The sequence below is a fragment of the Paroedura picta genome, chromosome 7 (assembly GCF_049243985.1).
Source record: "Paroedura picta isolate Pp20150507F chromosome 7, Ppicta_v3.0, whole genome shotgun sequence".
NCBI lineage: Eukaryota > Metazoa > Chordata > Lepidosauria > Squamata > Gekkonidae > Paroedura > Paroedura picta.
This window is the reverse complement of record NC_135375.1, coordinates 99,313,301-99,334,285: the sequence shown is the minus strand read 5'-3', so window position 1 is coordinate 99,334,285 and position 20,985 is coordinate 99,313,301. Positions and strand designations below refer to the sequence as shown.

General features: G+C 45.1%; 2 protein-coding genes across 4 annotated transcripts in view; one reads left to right on the top strand and one right to left on the bottom strand.

The window, feature by feature from the left end:
• Positions 1-20,985, bottom strand: part of GTF2E2 (general transcription factor IIE subunit 2) — a 43,998-nt gene that overhangs the window by 16,432 nt on the left and 6,581 nt on the right. For both annotated transcript variants that reach the window (XM_077345654.1, XM_077345653.1), the window contains exons 3-4: positions 2,372-2,463; positions 280-387 (exon numbers count right to left, since the gene is read on the bottom strand). In XM_077345654.1, coding sequence (XP_077201769.1) covers positions 280-387; positions 2,372-2,463 — 200 coding nt within the window. The remainder of the gene's footprint in view (positions 1-279; positions 388-2,371; positions 2,464-20,985) is intronic.
• Positions 5,499-17,445, top strand: SMIM18 (small integral membrane protein 18). Of its 2 annotated transcripts, none has more exons than XM_077345624.1 (2): positions 5,499-5,776; positions 16,826-17,445. In XM_077345624.1, exon 2 carries the CDS (start codon positions 16,865-16,867, stop codon positions 17,156-17,158), a length of 294 nt encoding a protein of 97 aa, XP_077201739.1. In that variant the 5' UTR covers positions 5,499-5,776; positions 16,826-16,864; the 3' UTR covers positions 17,159-17,445. The 2 variants fall into 2 exon arrangements, with proteins under 2 accessions (XP_077201739.1, XP_077201740.1); XM_077345625.1 differs by lacking the exon at positions 5,499-5,776 and adding an exon at positions 9,194-9,239.

The window sequence follows — 20,985 nt, the reverse complement described above, 5'->3', positions numbered from 1 at the left end:
TGGTCTTAAAGGTGCTACTGGACTCTGCTTTCATTTTAGTTAAGTTCTTATTAACAAACATGAATTTTAAAGGGTTTTCCACACTTCCTGTAATGCACTGATATAGGGTATAGTTTAAAAAACAACATTTAAAAGAAAAACAAGCTCGCATATTAAAAATGATACAAAAGCCTATAATAGTTTCTTACAAGCAAGCTAACGCTTAAGAGAAACAGTTAACACAGCACATGCTTAGAAGAACCACCCTTTCATTGCAAGCCAGGAAGTGGCTGCTCTTACCTCACCCATCAGCCATTGCTTCTGTTTCAGTCCAATGTCTAAGTGTTGCGTCTCATCCAGTATCTCTTCCAGGGTTAACGGGTGTGTGTCCCCACGCTGATGGCGTGTCTGGGGAAAGAAAGGGTCAGCATTGCAACGACTTTCCATTTTTTTAACAAGCAGGAGTGTACAACCAAAATGGTGAAGCTATGCCCTAGAAAGCCATGGGCCCAGATAATCTCAGTTCAAAATGTGGAATAAAATGTAAGCAATCCCATTAACTTACCACTTTGTCTGATCATATTATCTCAATATGAAATGCTTGAGAGATGCCAAATGGGGTGTCACTAATGCATTACCCCAACACTGCGCCAAAACTGCTCTGCTGTTTCAGGAAAGGCTCCTGTCCTTCGTGCCTAGTTATGTGGGCAGGGGAAAGAAAACGCCATAGGCCAAGGCCACCTTGTAGGCCCCTCTGCCTTGTCCCAGGACACTCTCTCCCTCTCCGGCATAGTTCTGGGGCATTGCAGCATTGTGATGTCATCATACCAGGCAACTTAAAACTGGGCTGTCTGTCAACATGCAGGACCGCCCACTTTGACTTCAGTTCTTCAGTTTTCAGTAGCCTCTGCTTGGTCCATGTCAGGATTCCAATTGGGTCAGTGGAACCAGTCGTTCCAAGCACATCGGTACATGTTTAATAATACCCTCGATGCAAATTAAAATTCTGGGCCAAAGACTACCCAAGATAATCCTGTTATATGCTACAAACAGTAGGGAGAAAGAAGAACGACGAAGGGCATAAGCAGTATGTGTTATTGACTGAAGAGTGCAGGATCTTCTCAGTTTGTGATATAAATATTAAAGGCAGATGCGTAAGGAAGTGAAGATCTGAGAATCTGCCTGCAGTGTCTCATATCTGCAGGGCTGATAAATTCTTGGCATCGTCCACACGAGCCATTCCAAATTGGTTCTCTTGCACTTAGCGTGGTTTGTTTATTCAAAGGGCAAAGTGTTTTTAACTCAAGGATTAATTGACTGGAGGTCTACAAACAAAACAATGCATTTTCCTTTCAGCTCTGGTTTCTCAGATTCCTAGGCCTCCAGCCATCAAAGGAAAATGGCAACTGAAAGGAGGACGGGCAACCCTTGAATAGGGCAGTCAGAGAGACAGCACATACTGTAAGATATACCTCAGAACGACTGTTTACACCAGGGGTAGTCAAACTGCAGCCCTCCAGATGTCCATGGACTACAATTCCCAGGAGCCCCCTGCCAGCGAATGCTGGCAGGGGGCTCCTGGGAATTGTAGTCCATGGACATCTGGAGGGCCGCAGTTTGACTACCCCTGGTTTACACACTGGAGGTTTCATGCTGGGCTGCAGGCTGGCGTTTTAGTTGTGGCAGGTTGCCCCACCTCTTCCTGCACCCACACAGGGGAGCATTTGGCCTGGTACGCCTCATATGCCCCTGGTGTGAGCTCCTGCATGGGAGCTGGGGCAGTGAGGTTCCCAGTGCGTAAACGGTCAACAGGTACTAACAACAAAAGTCAGGGGCATGGTGATAATAGAGCATGCAGCGTTGTTAAATTTTGAAAACTTTTAAGATTTGGAAGAGGAGATGAGGTGACAAGTTAGAATTTGAAGGGGAGGAGAAGGCGATAATCCAGATGTCCTTTCTTTCATATATTATTGTATTGTATAATTGTATTATAGAGTGATTAATGGTTGCAGAATTGCTAGGTATAATTTCTTTGTGCCTATTTGTCTTTGAAAATCACAAACACACACACACTCCTGAACATACACACAAAGAGGGTGGCCAGAAGTAGCCATGCCAATTCTTGTGAGTTACCAGGCATAATCAGAGGTTGCCATCGAAGCAGAATTAATTGAAACCCCATTCCTATCTTCCATGCTGAAGGATTAAGTAGGATTAAGTGGCAGCCTCCAGTCAGTGAAGGTAGGCTTAAAAGGCATGACACTGCTGGGATGGGGGGGAGCATCTTTTCCCCCTTGTCACAGACATAGTGTCGATATTGCTACCAAATTAAGGCAATTGTACTGCAGCAGGAATGAAGGACATTTTCCTAAAGCAACAAAAATGACTATACCTTCATGTAATTCACTATCTTCGCAAGGACTCCAAACTTGTATCCGGAGCCTCCAGAAAGGGCCTTCAAGTTAAAAGATCCGTTGCTGTGATCTGGAAAAAGCAAAACAAAACCAGACTTCTGCTTCAGCATCGGGCACTGGAGATTTATAGATTTGTTACCATAACCACAGAGGGGGGAAAAAGCAAACAATTGCCTACCCAGTCTTCACAGACACCTCCAGGTGTCCTGGCCTTCCTTAGAAACACTGTTATTTATGGAGAATCTTAGATTTGCAAAGCACTGTGGGCTAACAAAGGAACAACCATGAAATTATGGCACTGTGAGAGACGTTTTTAGAGAAAGGTGTCTATTTACAAACAGTAACAGAGTCCTACTTAGAGCTCTGCAAAACCTTGGTGATAATGAGCTAATCTAGAGTCTTAGAACTCTATCAGAGCCCCAGGCCCTCCACAAAGGCTATATGAAGTTTCGTTGAGGACAATGCAACTTCCCCACAGCTCATCTCCCCACAGCGCAAGGCACTTGGAATAGTCTCTCTATGGCCCCCCACACATCATGCCTTATTTCTTTCCAGCTACTTGGGAACGCAAGTGGGAACGACTAGAGACAAGGGTCTTATTCCTTGGAATTAAGTGCTGCTCTGACAAGAAACCGTAATTGCAGGAGGCTCCTAGTTTCTCCAGCCATTGGCAAGAGCTGGCATCCCTGGGTGACTTTGGGTGACCCTGGCCTCGCCAAGGCACTGAGAAAGCTGTTCGGACCGAGCAGGAATATCAGGGCTCTCTCAGCCTCACCTCCCTCACAGGGTGTCTGCTGTGGGGAGAGGAAAGGGAAGGCGATTGTAAGCCACTTTGAGACTCCTTCGGGTAGGGAAAAAGCGGCATATAAGAACCAACTCTTCTTCAGTAATATCTCTCAGACTCACCTCCCTCACAGGGTGTCTGCTGTGGGGAGAGGAAAGGGAAGGCAAATGTAAGCCGCTTTGAAACTGCTTTGGGTAGAGAAAAGGGGCATATAAGAACCAACTCTTCTTCAGTAATATCTCTCAGCCTCACCTCCCTCACAGGGTGCCTGTTGTGGGGAGAGGAAAAGGAAGGGGAAGACTCCTTCAGATAGAGAAAGGCGGCATATAAGAACCAACTCTTCTTCTTCTTTGACGGCCTGTCTAACCAATTAGCTCAGTGACGCCAGGCAATGCGCAACTTAAAATGTATGCACATTTCAAGCGAAATACTCTTGATTTTCCAAGTTCAGTCCAGTGGAACATTTATCAGGGTGTTTTTTTGGGGGGGGGGGCTTTTACGTGTACCATGTGACCTGGCCTCAACCGAATGCTCAGGGGGAGACCCTGCGGAACTCAATGAGTTCTGGTAGGGGCTGCGTCTCCTCTGAGAATCATTCTACCATAGAGGGGCCGGCACCAAGAAAGCCCTGGGCCTGGTCAAGGCCAGGCAGACTTCTCTTGGGCCAGTGAAAACTAGCCTGTTGGAATCAGTGGAGTGCAATGATCTTTGGGAAGTATATTCTTATGGTTATGCTCCCCGCAGAGCTCTTTGCTTTGCGAGTATGAATTTACCGGTGGTCATGGGCCCCCGGAACGTCCGCCTGGCCTTAACCCAGGCCAGGGCCTTCTCAGTCCTGGCCCCAACCTGGTGGAATGAGCTCCCAGAAGAGCCAAGGGTCCTGCCGGAGTTGTCAACCTTTCGCAGGGCCTGTAAGATGGAGCTCTTCCACCAGGTGTATGGTTGAGGCCAGGGTGGAGTCCCAGTATTTCCATTGGAGGATTCCCCTCGATGCCTATTAGGCCTGGCTCCTCGCTCCCAGCAGAAGAAGGCTTGGCCCTCTGGCTGAACGGGGGGGAAGGGGATGGGTACTAGAGAAAGTTGAGGAAGAGGTCACCATCTAGTTTGTCACTTTTGTCTATTTTTGTAAGGGGTGTTTTATGGGGTTTTATTGTATTTTTTTGCCTGTTTTTATCTTGTGTAAACCACTGTGTGTCCACTGGAAGAGCGGCGGTATAAAACTAAGAAATAAATAAAATAAATGTTCAAAGAGGCAGCCTCTCGGGTCTGCTGGGAGCCATTTGCCTCATGGACTTTCAGCAAAGCAACTAGCTCCCAGCCATGGTTTCTAATCAACAAAACCAATCACTGAAAACATAATACCTGCACTCTTGTCTACACTGATATACCAGAACATACTGTTACTCAGAAAATCTCACTAGATGTGTATCATGAACAGGTCACAAAAACTGACACCAAATCACGCAACAAACACAACTAGAGAAATGCCTTTTGGAATTAAAGGAAATTGCTTTTGACACGAAGTACTCAGTTTTCCTCAACACCCTTTTATCACTAGGGAAACAAGATTAAATTGGAATTTTGGGGGGAAAACAATTTATCTTGGGAGTGTTACTTTATAATGCTGGTGGTTTTTTAAAAGAAATTACATGCATTTATTAATAACTCACATGAACTTATTTGGGGTGGAAGCAGAGAAATGACAGCTGCTTATCAAGACATTAATTTTGCTTTCTTGCAGATTGGCCAGCAGGCCTCGCCCCTTTTGGGAACTTGGATTTGTTTCAGCTCAAAGGGACAAGAAGACCCCCAAGGCTGACAAACTCACACTGAGCAAGCGGGGGGGGGGGGCAGCTTCACAGCCAAATAGAGGCAATTTCAAACCACTTTTAATCAAGGACAGCAGACTGACAACAAATGCAACTTCCCTGCCTGATTGTTGGTAGGAAACAACCACTACGATACAAACACAGTTTCAAGGATTTGAAGGATTCTGCCACCCTCACTAAAATAAATCACCTAATTTCGTTGCTTGCCACAGTTATAAAGAGGAGTAAAAAAACACAGGCCAGGAACTGGGGACAGAAATCTGAGTTTCACCGAGTCTTTTATCCCATCATTGGTTCTTGACAAAGCAGAACAGGAAGACAAGAGTTACATAAACCATCAGGTACAAATTAGACAAAAGCCACTGTCTTCTAATGACGATCCTGATTACTTCTGGAGGGTTCAACGGCAGCTTAACATACAATCGGGAACGCAAAGAAACCTCCAGGTATTAACAGAATCAATCGGCTGAGATCAAGGCAGAAAGCACAAAAGGCTATGTGTTATTTACAAAATGCATTTCATTGCTAAAAGGTTTTAAAAAGGTCTCTAAAAGACGGAAAGAGAGGAGAAGACCTGATTTGCTACCCTAACCTATCCGGATTTATGAATGATTTACTCCTCGGGGGTAAGGGTCTGATGCAAATGAGCATAAAGGAAGCCGTCAGCTGCATCCTGCTTTGGCCAATAGAAGCAGAGCTCCATCTTAGCTCTCCCAGAGGCTGTATTAAACGGCAGATCCGCGCTGTTTCAGCACCCTCTCGGAAAAGAGGTAGGTCTACATCTTTCTTTTATTATCTTGCCTTTATTATCGGGACAAATAGCTTTTTAAAAAAAATACAGAACATCTGGCCACCATCTTAAAAACACGCAAAATTAGAAACAGCAGAGTTTCATTTACATCCGGAGCGACATTTCTGCTTAAATGCAGAGAGGCTTGTCTTGCGTGAATAAGAAACCTTGCCGCCAGTGCATTCATGAAGAATTGATGACCATCCATCTTACAGGGAGCTCAACATGCCCAGATATAGTGTTCTGCAAACTGAATCCTTTTTATGCTCTGGGTGACCTAATCGATCAATATAATTTTGCAAGGTAAAAGCTAATAAATAAGAATGGTTTGTTTAATTAAAAACGGATTATCAGGAATGTTTTGCCTCCGGGTTTAAACGGTCTCTAAATGGCACCCCCAAAACTGCCATTGAACCCAACCGCTTAGACTAGCCCTTAACCCTTAACATGTGGGCGCTGCACCTTTTGGTGAATGACTCAGTGACTTGTTAACATCATGAATGCAGCTTCACTTAAATCAATGGGGCTTGGGGAGCACAGGTAAATACTGCGACCCTGTGCATAATTAACTGAAAGTCCCACTGAAATCCATGGGACCTACTTCTGATTATATGCGCCCTAATTGTTCTAAATGTTGTTATCTTATTCAAAACCGAGATGCTATACAATTCTTTGCAAGGCTTTTAATAATATCCTGAGAACCTTCTTTGCAAGTCATGTGCTTTTACAGCACTTCTCTGTAAGTTTCAATGACCCACATAGAAAATACTGCTTAAATATGAAAAGGCTTATGTGGATGTACAGAGCAATAAAGAAATATTAAGCGAACTCGAAAAGCAAATTTCCTCTTAAAAACTTTAATTTCAGCTCCAATGTGTACCTCCCAACACATATTAGAAAGCAAATGTATTGTTAGCCAAATCAGTGTTAAAGCTCATAAAGAGACAGTTAATAACATTAACAGGTCTGATAGGTAAACAATTAATCCTCCTAACAAAAAATTTTAAAAATACATAGGAATCATTCCCTTTTTGGGAAATGTCTGTGTTGAAAATGGGCACCCTCCATCTCGAATACTAGGTTTACTATGAAATCTTGAAATAATAGGCAACTCTGCCACTAGTAACATGATTCGGAAAATATATGCCTCAACTACCCTTATTCATAACTCCAAAAAGGGCAGGTCATGCTACTGATTCCCTCCCATATTATATTTAACTAATAGCATAGTGGCCATTAATAGTCATTAATCGCAGTCACTATCAGCCATGAAGATTTTCAATACACTGGGATCCCTTTTCAGGAAATCACTAAGCAGACCACAAATCTTACAAATGTGACCCAGTTTACTTTAATAAACGAGGCCTCTGCTTTGCTCATCATTCTCTGTGCAAATAGTAGGGATTATGTTTTATTTTAAATAAACCACTGACAAGGATTCTCGCCCCTTATGTGGAACATCCACGCAAGGGGCGAGAATCCTTGCTCCTGGACCCCTCCCTCCCCCCTCCTTACCTGATGGCAAGGGCGGGGCTAGCCTAGCATGACACAACACTGTGCTGGCCCCACCCCCGTCAGTCTCCCAAGGCTACCCCCATTCTCCAAAGGGTGGGAGCGGCCTTGGGAGACTGGTGACAGTGGCGGCAACTGCAGAGCACTGAGCATGCCCGATTCAAAAATAGGCCTGATTAAAAAATAAAAATAATCCCATTACAACAATGTCAGTTCTATCCAAAATACACCATCGTACCCAAGGCATTTGATGTATTCCTTTTTTTTTTTTTAAGAATGCATATATTAGACAAGGGGTATGCACTTAGCTCTCATGGCAGGGTGAGTCACTTCTTTTTCTTCTTGAGTAATGACACACAGAAAGCTCATGCCCTGATACAAATTTTGTTAATCTTTGAGGTGCTACTGGACTCTTGCTCTTTTCTACTGCCACAGACAAACTCAGCTAGATCGGTCTTTTTATGTCTTGAGACAAATGCAGCTTGTGAAGAAATGTTTTTCTCTCTGGAGGTTTGAGATGAGCAAAACTTCCAATCTGAGCTTTAAAAGTTTCCCCCCTTTTCTGGACAGGCAAGAACGAGGAAGTCAGTCAAAGGCTTCCCAGCTTCAACTCAGCTACCTGTTAAGAAATGCTAACAGCAAAAGTCCAGTCTCCCTCCACCCTCCCTTCTCCAAGCAGGGATCAGATATTTGGAGGAATAAAATACTAAGACTACAGGAAGGAAATTTCTGGAGACTTTATGAAGAGCCTCTCTAACCCAGCCTGACTGGACAGTGGGTGCGGAAAAGAGAAGTGATAAAACTCAGGTGGGGGACAGACTCTCTCTCTTTGGCTTTGAGTCTGTCAGAGCAGACAGAACCCTTAACAGATGTCTGGAGAAGGCATCTATTAGCCATGCGGTGGCCAGGACAGCTGAAGAAGGCTTAAAGGTAATGGAAACTCTGTTGAGTTCTATAATTTCCTAAGCTAAGGAACCTGTCCTATAATCTTAAAATCTGATAGGGCATGTATAGAGAGAAGCATAGAGGAACTGTAGTTTAGCCGTATCTCTGGGATCCCTTGCTCAATCTGGAGCTGTGCTTAAAGTATACTTATGAACATTTTGTTTTTAATAATAATAAATACTTTATAACTTTTGATTCCAGTAGTGTTTCTCTGAACCATATAGACCTCTACTGTCTCAGACATGGCCAGGGGAAAGGCCATCACTTGGCAAGCAGCTATTCCTCCAGGTGCTCACAATTGTCCCTGTGGTGACCAGGCACTAAGCAGCAGGAGATACAGAGGCAAAATTAGCTCTGGGAAGGGAAGCTGGGAGTCCTGATCCTCCCAGCAGATCCTCCCATACAAAGGTCAGGTGGTGGCAGCAAGTTCCATGGTAGAAAGTCTCTGCAGGTTTTTGGAAAATCTTGGAAGGCAAGGTGGAACAATGCCTGTAAGTCGGAGCAGGCCCGTTCCATCACACAACTTAAACCATTTCCTCATATTAGTATGCTCTGTGGACATTCTGCACAACGTAATTTTTAAAGCATATAAATGATTGCTATGTAAATTATTTACATGAACAAAAACAATTGCAAAGGGTTTAAAAAGAAAATCAAACAGACAACTAATTCACTGCAAAGAAAGCATATCCCAAAGGTCTTACCAGATACAACTTGCAGTAATTTTGTACTCCTTGCTCAGCAGCTGTGGGCAAGTTTATTTAAATCATCATACCAAATAAAAGGGAAGTTGTGATCAAAGACAGCTCACCAGTTAACCAACATTCCCTGTGGTCCGAGGGACCTGCCCAGCAACTGATGTAACTGGACTGCCTTTTTCCTATTGGTGGAATATCCCCAACCCCAGCCCCAGTCCTCAGGATTCTGCACCCCCTCCTTCCCTTCAGACCAGCTATGAAAGAAGCATCCAACAGCAACTGACTGAGGTGAGGAACATGTTTCTCTGTCAGTGTTGTACTGAGGGACAGCTATCACTGCTGCTCTTCCAAGAGACCATTTATGCACTGAGAACTTCATTGCCCCAGCTCCTGTGCAGAAGCACGCATCGGGGGCGGATGAGGTGCACCAGGCCAAATGCTCCCCTGTGTGGGTGCAGGAAGAGGTGGGGCAACCTGCCACGACTAAAACTCCAGCCTGCAGCCTGGCACGAAACCTCCAGTGCATAAACGGTCAGAGCAATGCAGGGGTGCCTGTGGGCATGCAGGTGCCTTCCTTTTGAAGGGGCCTGCATGAGAGGGGACAGCTTTCCCCTTCAACCTAAGAGTCAGCTGACAGGGAGTCCACAGAAAACCCCCTTCTCACTTACAATATTGCTGCTGGCTGGTCTCACTGCTACAGAGAAGCAATAAGTCTCTACTCCTGCCCTTTCTCCAAACATTTGAGACCTAACCTTCAGGGTTGTTATCCAGATGAAACAGGGCGGTCTTGCTGGGGTTCTTTTACTGCCTGTTTCACCTGTGTAGGAGGCCTCAAATGTTTCTTCTGCACAATAACGTTGTCCATCCTGCAAGCCAGCCATTTTCGCCTGGGGAGCTGATCTTTATAGTTTGGGGATGAGCTGTAATTCCAGGAGATCTCCGGGCCTCACCAGGAGGCTGACTACCTCTGGGTGGGAAATATTCCTTGAGGCCTGGAGGTGGGGCTCCTAAGAATCCACCCTCCAAATCAGCCATTTCCCCCTGTGGAGCTGATCTTTCTAGTCTGGAGATGAGCAGTGATGGTAGAAATGAAAGGTGGCTTGCAGGCTGTGGTGAGGGCAGAAAGGAGCAGGTATGTCCCGCCTGGCCAATGGGCTGTGGCCAGCCGTTACCACCGACAGTTCTCTGGAGGCTGTTGTATTTCCCCCCCCCCAAAGGGTTTTTCCTGTTAGCTGATTATATCAGGGCGTTCACAGCGACCCTATGGAGGTTAGAAATACTCGGCCAGTGAGTCTTAAAAATCAAAATTTTCCATTGGGGAGTTATTCCCCCAGAAAACTACTGGAAGGTGAACAATCTGTTTGTACACCTTTGGTGAATGTGACTCTTACAGCTTCATTTATAACATTCGGCATATGGCTGCCAGATGCTCGGACACATTTCACAGCCTCCCTCTACTTAACGTATCCCTGTTTTATTTATTTAAAATATTTTATTTAGACCATCCCTTTTGAATCTTTTCACACAACACTAGGATCCCTGGTCCCACTCATGCCCCAGAGTGCCTTGAAGACTTGCCTGTGAATTTCTGTTCTTCACAGAGGAAGGGAGTCAGTAAGTGCAGGGGAAAGCCCTTCCCTTTAGGGCTGGGAAGGGAAACTTCCAAACGGATCTTTGAGAGGATGGGATCTGTTTCACAGTTTCCAGATGCCGAAAGGGACGGCAGCTTCTGTGATTACAGCAGAGAAAACAAGCCGCCCGTTTTAGTCACGGCACTCCCCAATGCAATGGGAAGGCCAGACAACAACAAAATCATATGTGACTCCTGGGGGACTGAGAGCTGCGACGGCAAAGAGAGAGACACAAAAGGGAGGCAATCTGTCATACCTATGCCAAGCTACACTGTTCCCATTTCCTTGCCCTTTAGAATTGGAAGAAATGCCCACGAAGCCAGCTTGTTCAGATGTCATTAATCACTAGCACTCTTCTGCCCTATGTGTGCTGAACCTGGTGGGAGCAGCAAACAAGCTCTGCTTCTGTTTTTTGAACCTGCGTGTGATTTTGAGAAGTCATGCATTCTAAGCCCACACTGCCTGATTCAGTATCAGACAACTGAGTAAACCACCTAGGAACGGGAGAGTTGCCTTCAGGTTACGTGGTCTTCCTGTACAGAGCTGGAAGAACTACCGTTGGAAACTAAATCTGGGTGCTGTCATTTTCAAAAACTGTCTGCAAACCACTGTTAGCTTCATAAAATCAGAGTCCAGTAGCACCTTTAAGACCAACAAAGATTTGGTCTTAGTCTGAGCTTAGTCTAAGCTTAGTCTGAGGAAGAGTGCTTGCACTCGAAAGCTCACGCCTTGAATAAATCTTTGTTGGTCTTAAAGGTGCTACTGGACTCTGGTTTTATTGTGCTACTTCAGACCAACACGGCTACTCATTTGAATCCACTGTTAGCTCAGTATCTTTGTCTCAGCAGTGGTAGGACTACTGCCAATTACTCTGTTGATCTCAAACACATATGGTTAGACTGTTTTTAGGCTACCCAGGAAGTGACACGCTCATCAAGGTAGTATAAAAGTCGCTATTTAACAAAATGGCATCTTCTGTAGTTCTGAACAGCAAATGGCTGTCTAGCTAAATTTGTTCTGATAGTTCACATAAGAATATGTTGTGGTTCAACTGGGCAAAATAAATAAGCTTTAAGTTTGCTACAGGGCAGGATGAGGGACTAAACTGGATGAGTGAGAAGCAGTCAGCTGGATTTGGAATTCTTCCTAAGGCACAGAACGGAAGAGCTGGATTTGACTCTTGGTCTTGCCATTAGGAATTGTACTCTCTGGGACCATTTATGCACTGGGAACTTCACTGCCCCAGCTCCTGTGCAGGAGCACAAATTGGGGGCGGATGAGGTACACCAAGACAAATGCTCCCCCATGTGGATGCAGGAAGTGATGGGGCAACCTGCCATGACTAAAACTCCAGCCTGCAGCCTGGCATGAAACCTCCAGTGCATAAACGGTCTGGGTAAATTTTTTAATGACACTGAGCATTCCAAGGGGCAAAAGAAAAATGCCGTTTGGAATGAGTCTTTACCTCCTTTTCACATCTTGTGTGGCCAATAAAATTGCCTTCGACTTGACAAGGACATCTCGCTGCTGGTCAGAGGTTTGGGGACATGACCCACAAGAACAAAACCCTCAGAGTACAGAGGCTCCTGTTCTTTAAGTGTGGTGATCCACAAGCAGTAGGTTGGCTTCTCCAGGAAACGAAGCTTTCAAAATAAGTACCGACACAGAAACGCCCATCTTAGGGATAGTCAAATCATACATGTAATCACTAGACAACAGGCAGAACATATTGCAGAGGAGGGTGGACTATTTTTGGACAGCTTCAGCTAGTCTTTCCACTGGAGGAGAAGGGCTGGAAGAGGATGCTGCTGGGAAGGCAGAGGAAGCTGGTGTAGGTTTGAACTGCTTGGTCCTAGGCTTGGGCGCTTCGGCGATCAGTGACCAAAGCACGCCAAAGCACCCAACCCTAGCCCATTCTTTTGAACCAGCTAACAGGATTTTATAGCTCCAACAAGCCAGGGAAAGCATTCCTGGGTTAGTTTTTCCTCTAAGAAAATCTTCCTCTAAAAATTCTCTACCCTAGCTACCTTCCAGAGCTTCAGATGTTACGGAGGGGGCCCAAACCCCTACTGGCTGTGGAATGGTCTCTGGGAATCAAAGCTGGGGTTAGAATGTATACAAGGTTTTCTCTGGTCTTTGGAAACAATTCCCAAGCTTGTCTGAGTCCCAGAGGCAGCAGTTACAGGGGATGGCCCCTGGAGAAGCCACCTATCTTCAGCAAAAGTCATTCTGGTGGGGGGTGGGATCTGGCACAAGGCCACTGTGTCTGGAGGAAGAATGGGAGCAAATATATCCCCCATGATCTGCTGTGCCCTTGGTGATTACACCTGTAAGGAAATGCACTTGTGGTGGCTTCCCCTGTCTCTACTCTTGGAGTAACTGCATGATCTGTAGCAGTCAGCATAAGTGGAGGAGCTCTCACCCTAAATGTTGTTTCTTCTCATGGGTGAAGTATCTGTAGACAGAATGCAGACAAAGAAGAGCTGGGCCTAGGTTGTAATCTGGGGGTCCTCTTAATTCAACCCATAAAGGTTCTCCCTTTCTACAAGTTATGGGGCTTTGAGAACACGGAGCTGTTTTACTCAGCTGGACAAATGTTCCAGGAAGTCTCCAAACAACATAGACTGTAGCTCAGTTCTCACTTGCAGAAACCATCAATGCTTCCTGCAGTACTGGGAGAGATATCCCATCCATGTGTAGTTCAAGAGGAATGATCACTGAGAAGTCTATCAGTGTCTCCTCGTATGCTTTGCTAAACAGGGGAGGACTGATCTGCTTGCTAAAGTTGAAGAAGAGGCAGCAGAGTTTGCACATGGCTAAGGGACAGTGGTACGCTCAGAGTTTGGAATTTTAGTTTGCCAGGTCCTCCCCCCTTGTGAAAAACAATCCCCTTTCCTTGTGTTTGGTATGTGAGCAGGGCAGCCAGTAGCCAATCAGGATCCCTGGTTGGGCTGGAGGAGCCGAATGGGAGGGGGGAGCAAGAAAGAAAAGGCAATTACAGTCAGCTAAGGAGGACAGGGCCCAAACCAGAGAAAGAGAGATTCTGTCTCAAAGCTTATTTTGAGTATAAGCAGGTTGCACCAGTGAATGGGCGGAGTCAGGGTTTGTGTCTCCAGAGCAGGTTTTCTCAACCAAGGTTTTGTGAAACCCTGGCTTTCACAATGGCCTAAGAGGGGTTTTGCCAACTGGGTGGGAGTTGATTTTTATAGATTTTTAAAAATGTAAAAAAAATTATTGGGTGATATGACCATATATGGTCATGTCAAACCCCACCCCATGTGCAGGTATGGTTCTGTTCACAAATCATCTGAAAATATTTCTGTTCTGTCACTTCCTGTGCTGCAGGAGTGGCCTGGTGATGTCACAACTAGTGGGAGTGTCTGGGTGATGTCACTTCTGGTGACATGTGGCTTCCGGGGATGCGGCAGGAGGGTGTGGCCTGCTGACATCACTTCCAGGGTTCCTCGAATGTTTCAATGATAAAAAGGTTGGGAATTCTGTTCCAGAGTTTTAGTTGGGAGACCACCAGTCTCAGACTACTTTGGAAGCCTGAGAATCTGTCCTTGGTGACAAAGCAGGCTAGAGGAAGCAACTGGATCTATCTCAAAGCCCCAATTTCTGATGGAAACTAGTGGAAGATCTGTAACTTTTGAGAGGAGCTTGCGTTTACCCTATGAGAATCCTGAAGTCAATATTCATACCAAAAATACAAAATTGGCTGCTAACTGTACTCTAGATGCCTGATTGTTAAGTTTAACCTTACCCAGCAAGACTGGGTTATACCTGTTAATACTTTCTATCCTCTTTTCTGAACCACCTTATTCCCCCATGCCTGGGTGTAATCTGAAGTTGCTGTTCTTTTTCCGTTTCCCGCACAAGTGCAGAACATATATTATTCAGAAGCCATCTGGGTTGGGTCTGTCAGGTGGAGGGCTGGGGTGGAGACCACACTGGTTGAACTTTACAATAAACTCCCACCCTTTCAGGAAACCCTTTCAGGGCCATCAAGAAACTCCAGGGTTTCATAAAGCCCATTCATAAAACTCTGGCTGAGAAAACCTGTTCCCTCTGAATTTAACTTTCTTATACTGTTTTAATCTACTGGAAACCATGTCAGAGATTAACTAATCAAAAAACAGGGCAGATTAAATAACACACACACAGAGGGGAAAACATGGCCATCTAAGGATCTCCCAGGCACCTTCATAAAATAGCAAACCAAGCAAACGGCAGCATAAACATGCAGCCTCTAATGAATTCTGTGAAAAACAGTGTTTCAAAATCTATTATGGGCAGAGGTGATGATGGGGCTTCCTAACTATACATTAAGCTCTTTGCTCTGCGGTTATAAACCTACTGGTGGTTCCCGGCCCTCGGGATGTTCGCCTGGCCTCGACCCGGGTCAGGGCTTGTTCGGCCCTGGCCCCAGCCTGGTGGAATGAACTCCCAGAAGACCTAAGGGCCCTGTCGGAATTAACAGCTTTCCGCAGGGCCTGCAAGACGGAGCTCCTCCGCCTGGCATATGGGTTGAGGCCAGGGCGGGTGGTCTCGATATTCAGTGTGGGCTCCCTGGGTCCATCGGAATGATCTGACTGCCTCACTCCGATATTACAGTAATATATATTACAGTGATACTAGAAGATCAGCAACTTGGTGTCCCTCGGCTAACGTGGGGGGAGGGGGAGTTAGTGGGGTTAGTTATTGTTCGCCTGTGGCCTAACAATGTTGATATTGTTGATTGATCGGTTTTAATGGGTTTTAACTATGGGTTTTATTGTAACATTTTATTCTGTAAACCGCCGTGAGCCTAAGGGAACGGCGGTATAAAAGTTTAATAATAAATAAATAAGTAAGCCAGGCTTTCTCAACAAGGGCTCAAGAAATCTTAAGTTTTCTTGATGACCCTGGAAGAGTTTCCCAAATGGGTGGGTGTTATTTAATTTTTAAAATATTTTTTTTTAATTGTTAAACATGTATTAGGTAATAAGACCATATATGGTCATGTCAACCCATTTCCCCCCCCCATGGCCAATGATGGGCCTGGAGGGGGTGGGAAGGTGAGGGGCTGTGGGCGGGCATGTACACAGCTATGGTTCTCAATATATTCTGCACCATCACATCATTGCCGGTGTTTCTCAAAGCTTGAAGAATGTTTCAGAGGTTTCTCAACAGTAAAAAAGTTGAGAAAGGCAGCAATAAGCTATTCATGCTCAAGTTAGCTACAGTTAATACTAATTAAGGCTCCCTTAGAGCCTGGCTTGAAGCTGATTAGTAATTCCAGGTTAGCATTACCTGTAATAATATTGGAGCCAAGGTGCTTCTTAACCAAAGTTTAGGGCCTACAAAGGGGGAAATTTATACTAGACATCAGAGGAATTGGAAGATGAGATCTTTTCTCGGAAATCTGTCCCTATCGCCTTCTTAAAGATCTGTCCTCAATCTATTAACCAGGTTTCTTCAGCCAGGCTTTTTTGAAACCCTGGGGTTTCTTGATGACTCTGGAAAAGTTTCCTGAATGGGTAGATATATATATATATCAATTTTGTTAAACATTTATTGGGTGTTATGACCATGTTGACCTGTTCCCCCCTCCTCCCAAAATGGCCAATGATGGGCAAAGGAAGGGGAGGTACCCTAGGTGGGCATGTATACAGCGATGCTTCCCAACCATATTCTGCATTATTGCACCACTTCTGAGGTTTCTTGAAGCCTGAAGAATATTTCAGGAGTTTCTCAATGGTAAAAAAGTTGAGAAATGCTGTTCTTAACTATTACAAGACCATGTCTGCACCAACTTAGGTGTAGTTTTAATTTTTTTTAAACAGTCATAATCAAGGGAAATATAAAAATAGGATTTCCACTTTGCTTTTCGTAGTGGAAAACTACAGGCTGGTTTGTTTTTTAAACAGGCCAGAATTTCACTAGACCAGGGGTGGGCCAACTGTGGCCCTGCAGATGTCCATGGACTACAATTCAGCAAATGCTGGCAGGGGCTCATGGGAATTGTAGTCCATGGACATCTGGAGGGCCACAGTTTGCCCACCCCTGCACTAGACCAGCACCAATCCTTTTGTACATTGGAAAGGGCTCTGAAAAGCGACCAAATATTGACATGCTCAGGCTCCTGACTGGACAGAAAAGATTTTGTAGCCAGGAGGGGAGGAAAGGCAGGGATTTTTTTTTTTTTACAAGAAATGGAAAATAACACACTTTATTTTTCTGTATGTGTTTTTCAATATACAGTATTGCATCCAGGACAGAACCCAGAAGACCGTGTCAAGCATGGCAACCCTCAACGCCACCCACGGGAATGAATCTGCACCCATCTACCAGTACCTTGGTTTTCAAGTGCAGAAGATTTACCCTTTCCATGACAATTGGAACACTGCCTGCTTTGTTATTCTGATCGTGTTTATATTTACTGTCATATGCTTGGTGGTGCTAGCTTTCCTATACGAGCTGCTTGACTGCTGCTGCTGTGCAAAAAATAAAACCATGAAAGACTTAGAGAACGAACCGAATCCCGTTAGATCTTTGATGGAAAGCTTCAGGAAACGCGAAAGAGAAGTGGTGTAGAGGCGGACCAAAGGATCGGCGGCAGCTGCGCCGAAAAATACGTTCAACATTGTCACAAAACCTCTTGCGTTGTAAGGCCGAGTGAGTCAGATTCGGCTCAGCCTTATAAATATCAATATTAGCAATGTTTTTGGTTCACGGTTGGATAGAAACTGGAAGGGTTCAAAGAACGCTTAGTAAGGGGCGACAGGTCAGAGTGTTGTGTGAAAATGAGCAATTTTTGTTTTTCAATGGACTGCTGTCGATTAGAATTGATGACTCAAGTAAAATTCTGTTTGTATGACCTATTTACCCGTCGTTTAATTGTCATAATGCTGTTTTGACACTACGAAACTCCAACAAGGGCAAATGTGAACAGTGCAGAATAATTATATACACCCGAGCAAACTCAACTCCACTGCTTTCATCGGAGATTCTAAACCAGGGGTAGTCAAACTGCGGCCCTCCAGATGTCCATGGACTACAATTCCCAGGAGCCCCTGCCAGCGAATGCTGGCAGGGGCTCCTGGGAATTGTAGTCCATGGACATCTGGAGGGCCGCAGTTTGACTACCCCTGTTCTAAACATATGTTAATCTTTATACACTTGAAGTTCTCAGGCATCACTGTTCCTAAAAAGGTAAAGGTATCCCCTGTGCAACACCGAGTCATGTCTGACCCTTGGGGTGACGCCCTCCAGCGTTTTCATGGCAGACTCAATACGGGGTGGTTTGCCAGTGCCTTCCCCAGTCATTACTGTTTACCCCCAGCAAGCTGGGTACTCATTTTACCGACCTCGGAAGGATGGAAGGCTGAGTCAACCTTGAGCCAGCTGCTGGGATTGAACTCCCAGCCTCATGGGCAAAGCTTTCAGACGGCTGCCTTACCACTCTGCGCCACAAGAGGCTCTTTCACTGTTCCTAGGAACATGTAAAACCACAGAATCCAAAGGTTTACAGGCACAACAAAGACTTGACAAATATGCAGTTTTACGCTGACACTAGCAAGTTTCCTTAGTTAAAGAATAGGTGGAAGATTCTTTTAAAAAGTGTTTTGTTTCGTTTTCCAGGTTTTAAAAAAAATCTCTTCTTTCTACCTATAAAAAGACATGAAGGATCTCTGCTAACATCAAAGCAACTGTACTTTCTCCCTACTAACTCAGACAAAAATTAAGCAGTACAAGGAAGGTGGGTCAGGCTATTAAAAATGGCAGCCCTGTATTAAAGCTTTCCCCTCCCTAATCGTAATGATCACTTGTATGCTGACATCCTGGTACCATTAACACTGGATATTTCCTCACACCACTACTGCCAGCAAGTAACAGAGCAATAGGGGAAGAGAAACACAGATCAGAACGGTGCCAGGACATGCCATTAATTAATTAATTAATTAATTAATTAATTGTATTATATTTGTATACTGTCCTCCCCTAAGGCTTGGGGCAGTTCACATAGAATGTAACAGAACAACGCATTAAACTGACTGATAATAATAAAGATAACAATAGTAATAACAATAAACCAAGAATAACATTATATCAGTGAACAATCTAACGGGCCCACAGTTGGTCAGATCGGTCACATGGGTTCAAGGGAGGGAGGACTGTGGTCCCTGTAGGTGTTGTTTAGTTTTGGGTGACCTCAACCAAGGGCCTGGTGGAGGAGCTCCCTTTTGCAGGCCTTGTGGAACTGTTTTAGTTCCGTCAGGGCACTGATCTCTTCTGGGGTTCTGGTGCTGGTTGAGGTCAAGCGAACTTCCTTTGGGCCAGGAATCACTAGCCGGTTGGAAGTGGCAGAGCACAGAGCTCTTTGAGGGGCATAGGCAGAGAGGCGATCTTTCAGGTACACTGACAGGGCCCAGACTGTACATGGCCTTGAAAGTAATTACCAAGACCTTAAGCCTGATCTGGAATTCGACTGGTAGCCAGCACAGCCGAATGTGGGATCTCCATGGTGTTGCCGTGAGGACCCTGGCTGTCACATTCTGGACCAACTGCAATTTCCGGATCAAAGTTAAGGGTAGGCCTGAATAGAGTGAGTTGCAGAGGTCTAGCCTGTAGGTGACCATTGCATGGATCACTGTGGCTAGGTGTTCTGGGGTCAAGTAGGGCGCTAGTAGTTTGGTTTGGCAAAGGTGGTAGAAGGTCAGCCAGGCTACTCTTGTGACCTGGGCCTGCATGGAGAGGGAAGCATCCAAGATCACACCCAAGTTCTTGGTGGAGTGAACTACTTTTCACTCAGTCCAGGTTGGGCAGATGAGCTTCCTCACTTGGACCCTTCCTGCCCGGCCACAGCACCTCCGTCTTAGAAGGATTGAACTTCAGACGACTCTGCTTGAGCCACTTTGTCACTGCTCACAGGCAGCTGGCTAATGCTTCTGGGGGAGAATCAGGGTGGTCATCCATCAGGAGGAAGAGCTGTATCAGCAGTAGCTCCATGTAGCATTTAGTCCCATATTCTGACTTCTTTGCCAGCTAGGGTGTGTGTGCACAAATAGTGAGCTGATCTTGCTAAGGGAGGCGGTTTACAGCTGTACACTAGGGAATCTTAGCAAAGCCACAGCACTGAATGCCCAGTGCAAGTTCCAGGAGTTCAGCTAAACTGACAGTTTTTTCTTTCTGCTTAAGTAGCTTCAGTACTTTGTAAGTAAGCCCTGAAATTGTATCATCATGGCTTGAAGAACAATGGGCAACTGTGCAATAGCACGTGCCTGGAATCTGAAAAGGGTGCTAAGGTTTATTGATTATATGAAGAAGAAGAAGAAGAGTTGGTTCTTATATGCTGCTTTTCCCTATCCGAAGGAGGCTCAAAGCGGCTTACAGTCGCCTTCCCATTCCTCTCCCCACAACAGACACCCTGTGGGGTAGGTGAGGCTGAGAGAGCCCTGATATCACTGCCCGGTCAGAACAGTTTTATCAGTGCCGTGGCGAGCCCAAGGTCACCCAGCTGGTTGCATGTGGGGGAGTGCAGAATCGAACCCGGCATGCCAGATTAGAAGTCCGCACTCCTAACCACTACACCAAACTGGCTCTCTTTGAGCAACACCCCTACTGCATCCCACTGTGCTGTTCTGAGTGTCCAAGAAGATTCCTGGCCTGCTCCTAACTTGATTCCTTGAACTCCTGCCAGCAACTTAAACAAATCTCCACCTCCAGAAACAGAAATCTCCTGGCAGGAGGAAAAGTGGACGCTCATCCCACAAATATTCTTTTTCATAGGCTCCTTCCATTTTAATGATTTCTAGGCTAAAATAGCACAAAACAAAAATCAAAGCAAAAAATCTGGACATGGAGAAAGGGCTTCTTAACAAAGCCTTCTTTTTCCTCTTCAGAAAGTAAGTGCTTTTGTCTTCTAAAAGAATCAGAAGCCTGAACTACTTCATTCAGTCTTCTACTGTACAGCCAAAAGGGCAAGGAACTTCATACTTAAATATGAGAACATGGAGATATTTCACCAGGATGACACTCAGCAAGCTCTCCTTGAAAACAACAGTACCAGAAGAAAGGGAAGAGTATGATAAGGGCAAGAGGAAAAAGATGCCAGGGAAAATTATGTGCACCAGAGTCACCTTCTAGAATTCAAAATGACCTGAGACAGTCCCAAAAGATTTTATTTTTTTCATGCCACAAAAGTAGTTGCCAACATCATCTTCGGTGGAAATACAAATTATTTCTCTTTCTGTCACTAAAAACAATACTGAATGACACATCATTCTTACTTTTACAGGCTTTCAACAGACAGCCTTTGTGAAAAGTTACATTAAAGAGCAGTTTTGCCCTCCACTAGAATACTTTTTGTTGGAATGTTCAAAGCGTTTTGCATACGTCTCCTTACAACAGCCATGTTAAAA